This window comes from Cebus imitator, unplaced genomic scaffold (assembly GCF_001604975.1).
Source record: "Cebus imitator isolate Cc_AM_T3 unplaced genomic scaffold, Cebus_imitator-1.0 Scaffold620, whole genome shotgun sequence".
In the NCBI taxonomy this organism is placed as follows: domain Eukaryota; kingdom Metazoa; phylum Chordata; class Mammalia; order Primates; family Cebidae; genus Cebus; species Cebus imitator.
The window spans coordinates 689,526-697,798 of record NW_016107935.1 but is presented as its reverse complement, the minus strand read 5'-3'; the positions used below and the strand labels follow the sequence as shown (position 1 = coordinate 697,798).

The 8,273-nt window shown below is 36.5% G+C and overlaps 1 protein-coding gene across 1 annotated transcript in view; it reads left to right on the top strand.

The window, feature by feature from the left end:
- THSD7B (thrombospondin type 1 domain containing 7B) overlaps positions 1 to 8,273 on the top strand; it is a 569,933-nt gene that overhangs the window by 161,242 nt on the left and 400,418 nt on the right. The window contains exon 7 of the mRNA XM_037734459.1: positions 8,041 to 8,232. Coding sequence (XP_037590387.1) covers positions 8,041 to 8,232 — 192 coding nt within the window. The remainder of the gene's footprint in view (positions 1 to 8,040; positions 8,233 to 8,273) is intronic.

The following is an 8,273-nucleotide window of genomic DNA, read 5'->3' as shown; positions in this document are numbered from 1 at the left end:
GACAGAGTCTCACTGTGTTGCCCAGGCTGGAGTGCAGTGGCACCATGTCAGCTCACTGCAATCTCTGTCTTCTGGGTTCAAGCGAGTCTCCTGCCTCAGCCTCCTGAGCAGCTGGTATAACAGGGTGCCCACCACCATGCCCAGCTAATTATTGTATTTTTTAGTAGACATGGGGTTTCATCATGCTGGCCAGGCTGGTCTCGTACCCTAACATCAGGTGATCCATCCACCTCACCCTCTCAAAGTGCTGGGATTACAGGCATGAGCCTCTGCGCCCCGCCACTTGATGTACTTTCTAAAGGTATACCTCATATCGAAGCTAGTCCAGATTCTTTCCTGCAGAGCTAGCTAGACAGCTAAAGGAAATGAGTAATATTATTTATGACTTTATAATCATTTCAGTTCCTCTTATGCATTTCTATCTAAGACAAAATTAGGATGGAGAAGAGAAATAGTATCTTTGACTCAAATTATTTTTCAATTTGGAATGTTCTTTTTCCCCATTTTTACCAATAATAGACCACATTATATATAAACAGTGCTCGCAATTTTCCAAATATTTTTCATTACCCTCTTTGATCCATTATCAGACCCAATAATATAATCAGAAATGATAGTACTGCCCTTCCCTCCAGTTATGGCAGGTATCTTAGGTCTAAATAAGCTTAGTAATTTCCCAAGATCACATTTTGGTAAGTGTCAGAAGCAGAACTGAAATGTAGATGTCCCAAATACTCATCAAATATTCTGTCCATTATAATGCACTGTTAATTTGCTCCAATATTTTCCTCTTGAAGAAGTATTTTCTACATTGCAAAGGCCACTTATTAATTTCATTATTTTATTCTGGATTCATCTTTTGAAAATTATGCAGAGCTTTTCTGTAAAACTCTCTTGAGAAACAAGGTTTCCACATTAAGGAGATGTCATCAGATCATATTTTGAGATGTTGTAATGTTCCTTTTTCTTATACATCTTCATGGACAAGAATTCCTCCCCCTGTTGATTTCTGAGGCATGGACTGTCTCTGGAAAAATTGGGATAATTATACCTCAAAAGAAACATACAGAAAAGAGTCAGTGCCACAAAACAGAGCTCACATCAGAGGCAATAATTCTGAAACTCAGTAATTCATATGCAGGAGCCTGGCATGTAGAACAGTGCTTTGTAGATCCCACATTGCTCCCTTCAGATAGCAAGAAGGAAAGCCAAAGGACTAGAGTGTAGAGTGTTAGCATAAGCCTGGTTCCCACACTACTGGCTTCCTGGATCAGAAAGAAGGAGCTGGGAGGATGTGGAGAAGACAGTAGATGGTGAGAGTCCCTGGCCCCACTCACCCTCCAGGTGAAATACTGGGCTGAGAAAATGACATCTATGGAAATTTCAGATAGGTTAAAAGGAAACTGAAAGCAGAGAAAATGGTTCTCTGTGTTTAGACACAGAGTGGGCCTGAGCTAGCTGCTACCCACCCTCCAAACCAGGTCTTCCCAGGCCTGTTTATGATGTGGGGATGGTCCTGAAATCCCGCATGCCCCTGTGTGGGCTGTGGAAATGCTGACTGCACCAGGAAACTAGAAATTGCTTGGGGTCAGGTGTAGGCAGCTGTAAAGTAGTATGTGGACCAGAAGATGGGAAAACTGTGTCATGGACCCTGGAAATTGGCAGTAGTTGCAGGTGCACTTTCAAGACTAGGTAATAATACACAAAGACCAATTTGATGGAAATAGCTTAGTTGGAGAACCAGCAAAATTCACACAACAGTGTCCGTTATTGTTACATACATGTTTCTCTAACTGTTGGCTGCTGTCCAGAGAAAATGAAAAAAGAGACAGAGGAGAAACATTGAAAACCTGAGATTGAGTTAACTCTGAAACATTAAGTTTTAGCATCCAATGCTAAGTTACTATAAATGGATACCTTCTTAACCTGTTCTCATCCACCCTGACTACCCAGCAAAAAGTCTTATCAACATGTTGGCATCATTTTTAGAAACAAACAAACAAAGTGTTTTTTATGTATAGTAATTCTCAAACTTTTTACACAAATATAGAATAGTAATTGCTTCCTCCTGGAATGTGTGACTGGACCTCCCCATCCCCTGCAATGTCCCTACCCAAATCTTATGTTGAATTCTAATCTCGAATGTTGGGAGGAGGATCCTGATGGGAGGTGATTGGATCATGGAGGGTGATATCCCTCTTGCTACTCTCTTGACAGTCGGTACGTTCTCATGTGATCTGGTTGTTTAAAAGTATGCAGTATTCCCCCACCGCCTTCCTCCTGACTCGGCCCTGTAAGTTGTAACTGCTTCACCTTCTGCCATGATGTAAGTTTCCTGAAGCCTCTCCAGCCATGCTTCCTGTACAGCCTGTGGAACCATGAGCCAATTAAACCTCTTTTCTTTATAAATTACCCAGGTAGTTCTTTATAACACTGTGAGAATGAACTAACACAACCACTAAGACATGTTGTTAGATTTTTGATAGATTTGTTGTTTTTGAGCAACTGCAGTTTGTTCCTAAATCATAGAGTCTGTTTCTGCTGTTTCCTGTCTCCTCTCAACGTGACACATAGTACTGTATTCATGTGCTAAATGTGTGATCATACTTACACTTTGCTGACTTTCCACTTGATGGAGCCTTCTGTAGCCAGATATATAAATTGTCCTGAGAGAATAGAATGCTTGAGTATCAGTAGAGCATCATGATTAAGAAACATACTCTGGAGCAAGGTCTTCCGTGTCCAAATTCAAACTCTACCATTTACTTGTGTTTGTTCCTACACAGAATATTTAACTTATCCAAGGCACAGTACCTGTATTTATAAAGATAGTTCCCACCTAAGACGGTTCTGAAGTTTAAATGAATTAATATGGGTAATTTACTTGGAGCAGAAACTGACATCTATTAAGTGCTATACATGTGTTTACTGATATTAATGCTTTGAGGGTGAAATAAGCTAATACTCATAGAATATAACAGTATGTTTCTGGGTACATCTTAGGTGATCAAATTGTTAGCTACTATTATTACATTATTGTATGTTGAAGAACTTTGTATAGCTACTCAGTTAGGCTTCTGAAACAAACAGTTCACCTGCCATGTGGATGCAATTTTAGCTAACTCCTGGCCTTTGTAATCATGTTTATTTGGAAATATTGTTTATTATTATTTATTTGTTATTGCTATTACTTCTTGTCTAAAGTATTTTCTTTTTAATGTCTCTGGATTTTCCTCCCATGCTCACTTTAGCCTTTGCTCTTATGTTCTCTTTCTTTACCCCTATCAGCTCTCAGAGCTTCACTGGTTTTCACTCTGTGAGCATCTTTATTATACTTTTTGCCTGTGTTTGTGTAATTTAGCTCATCATACATTGTACCGTTTTTGCTGAATGTCCCTACTTTAGTCTGTACCTATGTGGCCTTATATTCTATCAGTTCCTCCCATCTCTCCATTCTGAACTCTTTCATCTGCTTATCTTTTTTATGTTTGAAAAGCATTGTTCAATTCCACCCCATGACATGATGCAGTTCCAAACTAATCAAGGTGTTTACTCTTCTGGGCTTGCTCCCCCAGTGGTAGATTTACTGACGAGCTGACGATGAATTATGCAGAGTCCCTTATTCATGGTTTGGTATTATATAAAAGTAACAGTAAAGAGAAAGATATGTGTGAGATATGAACCAGAAAGCAACACAACTTATAATGAGTAAGAACCGAGCTTATTACATGTTGCAGATCTGGTTTCCAAACCCAGCTCAGACACTGACTGTGTAAGGCAAAAACTTTGAGCAAGCTTTTGAACTTCTCTATGCCCCAGGAGTAACAATAGTGCAAAAATAATGATATTAATATGAATTTTTAGTGAAATACTGCATGTGATGTAGTTATCCAGAATTTAGTCCACTCTAAGCTTTCCCAAATACCAGATGCTATTGTTATTTTATTGCAGTTGTTGTTGTTTTTGTTATTATTATTATAATATTTGACATCAAGTTTCTTTATGTATCTTCCTATATGTGTAAGCTAAATAGACAAATATGCTTCCGATTCTGAAATTATCAAGCAGGGACATGAATCGTGTTGTTGGCAATATTAGGATGTTGTAAATAGCTTCTGTTTTGCCCTTAGCTTTTGTTCCATATTTTATTGGTTTTGAATATAAACATTTCCCTAGCTGATTAGGGTCTCAATCCAGATGTGGCCAGGGGCTACTTGCTTTTGAGGATATAACATTTAGATTTAAAAAATGGAATTAAATGCATATGAGTTCCACTAAATTTGCTACGTACTGTCTGTTGATATCTTACTCAGCTGTGGGCAAGCATTTAATCAAGGTTTATTGGCATTCTTTTCTTAGATTTAAATAGGACATAAAATTTTATGACATGTAGAGTATTTTCGATAACTGTTTCATTATTTTCCATAGTGTAATAGCATACAAGAGGAAATATCAATAAAGCACCCAGTATGCATTATTTTTGGATGAGTAAGGTAGTTTGAAGGTTGTATCATAACAAAATGTTGGTCTACTTTTCAAATTATACTGTGGATTCTTGGTTTTCTAGGTTTTTTTTTTCTTTTGTCTTTCTATTTGTTCATATCTTTATTTTTTTCTTTTCTTTCTTGACACCTGTACTCTGGGGTCAGAAACTAAGAATTATAGACTATGCTGTTTGTTTATTTTTATAAAATACACATGCTATTGATATTTTAATTGGTATGTACATTTGAACTGAAAAAATAAACCTTCTTAAATGATCTTCAGTATATTTACATGTTAAGAATCTTTGCCATGTTCAAATGCTTTTGATTCTGCCGAGAATAGGCAGGTATTAGAAGAGTAGTGTGAACTGTAGCCAGGTTCTATTCATATGACTCTCTATGTCACAGGCCCCAGAATCACTGGCAAGCAAAACTGAGTGATAAATGTGATTCCAGAATTCTACTTCTACATATATACCCAAAATAATTAAAAACAGATATTCAAACAGGTGTATGCACATGCATATTCATAGCAGTAGTATTCACAATAACCAAAATATGAGACCAGCTCAAATGTCCATCGACAGATGAATAAACGAATTTCGGTATATACATACAATGGAATATTGTCCATTCATAAAATGGAATGAAGTTCTGAAACATGCTGTAAGGTGATTGTGCCACCAAAATACTATTCTTAAAGGAGCCAGATGTTAAAGATCACAAATGGTATGTTTTAATTTATATAAAATATTCAGAATAGATAAATCCATAGAGACACACACAAAGAATGTAAATTGGTAGTTTCCAGAGGCTGCAGGGAAAAGGTAACAGAGAGAAACTGCTCAATGAGTATGGAACTTTACTTTGGAGTGATTAAAATATTTTGTTACCATTGTGGATGTGCTAAATGCCACTGAAGTGTTTACTTTAAAATAGTTAATTTTATGTTATGTGAATTTCATTATATTAAATTATTTTTTAAAATCCCAAGTCACATGGTCAAAGCAGCACCATGTTCCATTTTCCCAGAATTATAACTGGTTTAAGTAAGTCTACTCCAGGAGGAGAGAACAGGGAGTTTGCTGTTATTGATCCCAGGGAGGCTGGTGAGTACTGGGAGTAATTTTATAGAGTCTTTATGAAAGATGAATTCAATTTCCCTCTTAAATATATTCTATTTTATTATGACATTAGATTATCCGAGCTTGTGAAAATCACTTTTAATGGCTAAGCTTTGGAACTATGTGGGGCTTTATTTTCCATGCTTGCCTGAGATTTCTGTGGTCTCATTGATCCATCCAAGACAATAAAAGCAGGAAAGTATAAATGTTCCTCTTTTGAGATGGAGTCTCTCTGTACAATGGGAAGATAATTATACCTATGTATATGAGCAGATGAGGTTATTTAGGCTCAAGTGCTTTATTTTTGGCTGTTAAATGGTTTAGATTAGCCAACCATGTCAATAAAAAGATCTGTATAATTATAAATGTTTTAATATTTTATGTAAACCAATCTATGAAACTGTTGATAGTCATTTGTACACAAATATGAATAGTAAAGCCAAGTGCTTTTCATGACTGTGACATAAATATCTAGATTTCAGATCAAGACCATTTGTTTTTTTGTGGTATATGCCTTTGCAAAGACATTTTTTGAGGTTCCTGTATGATGAGAGATCACCATGTGTTAGACACCTTGATATATATGTTAAATAAATGATTCCTCATGTTATTATTTTATTCCTACAAATGAAATAATTGAGGTTCAAAAATATTAAGTGATATCCTTAAGCAAGTAAATGTTGGTAGCTACAATTCACCTTAATACACTTAATCGAGTCTGGCTAGACACATTTCAGCTGAGACCTCATTGTGCAGCTTTTTTTTTTCTTGCAAGATTTCTTTTAAAATAACTCCCGCAGGACTTACAGGATGCTTATGACTATTAGTTTGACTTCCCTAAGGTTCTGATCTGTTTGTTCACTTTTCTGAATTAGCCTATATAGGCAAACTATCAAAAGGTTGGTATTGGTGGGAGTGTTGACATTAAAGTGTACTGAGGGAATAGGCATATAAACCTCGAAATAGATTGAGACTAAAGAGAGAATTATTGGAACTGGTCTTTCAGCTTGATTACCTGCTAGAACCTCTATTACTTCTCATCATATGCTTGAAAAGCTTTATTTGTACCTCAAGGGCAATGAGCCTGGCCTCATTTACAAATATAAATGCAGATATTAGCTGTGCACTATCTTCTCCTTCAGGCAGTCTTGTTGACTGTCAGCTTCTTTTATTTACTTCCTCAGGAGAAGAATATCCATCTCCTTGGAATTAGACACAACATGGTTAATGGGAGAAGCAGAAGTTTTAGAGTCAGAGAGTTTGGATTTGCTTCCCAGCTAAGGCCCGTGAAAGCATGAGCAAAGTTTCCTCTCTAAGCTTCTGCTCTGAGTCCTCACCTGAGAGATGAGATGGATCACACCTGCAATTCAGAGTTTCTTCTGAGGACTCAATAACATATGCAAAGCCTAAGTGATATATGCAAAACAGAGTGCCTTGCACAAGGAGATATTCAATAAATACTAGTCCCCTTCACATTTATTTTTTTGTTCCAGCCAGATCATGACAAGAGAATTTCAAAGCCATAAAGTCACACAAACAAAACTGCCTATCTCCTATAGTTGACATTTCACATTTTATGTTCTTATTTCAAACAATAAATGATGTCACTATTCTTTGTGTCCTCTGTTTTTATGAGGAGACTGTGAATGGGGGGAATAGTGAGAGTTATTATCTATAAAAGAGGGATATTTGAATTCTAGTAATAGCAAATAAATAACCTGAGAGTTTTAAGAAGCTATTGTAGTCATTTGAGATATTTTTCCATTACTTAGAAATTATCCCTTTCGTCCTAACATCTGTTGATTATAAAATTCTATTATTTTATAGTTTCTGAAAAATCATTTTCTATGATATGGTATCAAAGGATTGTAAATAGTGTTTATAGAAAGGCACTGAGACAATTTTAGTTTTGGATAATTTACCACTATGAAAAAAGAGAACAAAAGAGTCATCGTGTGATAATCTTGCATAAGGTTGCATATTTGGAGGTGAAAGTACCCAAAACAAAATTAGAATGATAATTTTTTTTTTAATTTAGTAGATTAGAATGCTCAACACAAATTGTGGTTTCAGGTGAATGGACAGCTCTGACTTCCACTTTGAAGAAAAGTATGTACTTGTTATATATGTTTGTCCATAATACATCTGCCACATCCATCTTCAGCCATCTATGGCTAAATTGTTTCTGAATGCCAGCTTTGTCCCTATGAAGGACTACAAATGGGAGTTCTGCTGTAGTATCTACCTTTCTAAATGCCAAATTATCTCCTAGAAGTTTTTGTCTGATGTAAATATTGTGAATGGCTGAAGAAAGTATCATTTTTTCTTGTACTTTAAACTGCAGTAATAGATAAAACAATGAGCCTAACTGTTCCTTGGACTGGATTTGATTATGCATTAATCACCAACTGTCTTGATCTGGTTGATTGTAGGAGAAGATGTATCAGGAAGTCTTTGCCCATTACCACCTCCTCCTGAGAGGAAGGCTTGTGAAATTCCCTGCCGAATGGACTGTGTGGTGAGCGAGTGGACAGAGTGGTCATCCTGTTCCCAGTCCTGCTCAAATAAAAACTCAGGTGGGAAACAGACCAGGTCAAGAACTATCCTGGCATTGGCTGGGGAAGGTGAGTAACAGAAAAGATTTTCACCCTAGATTCATTAGCTC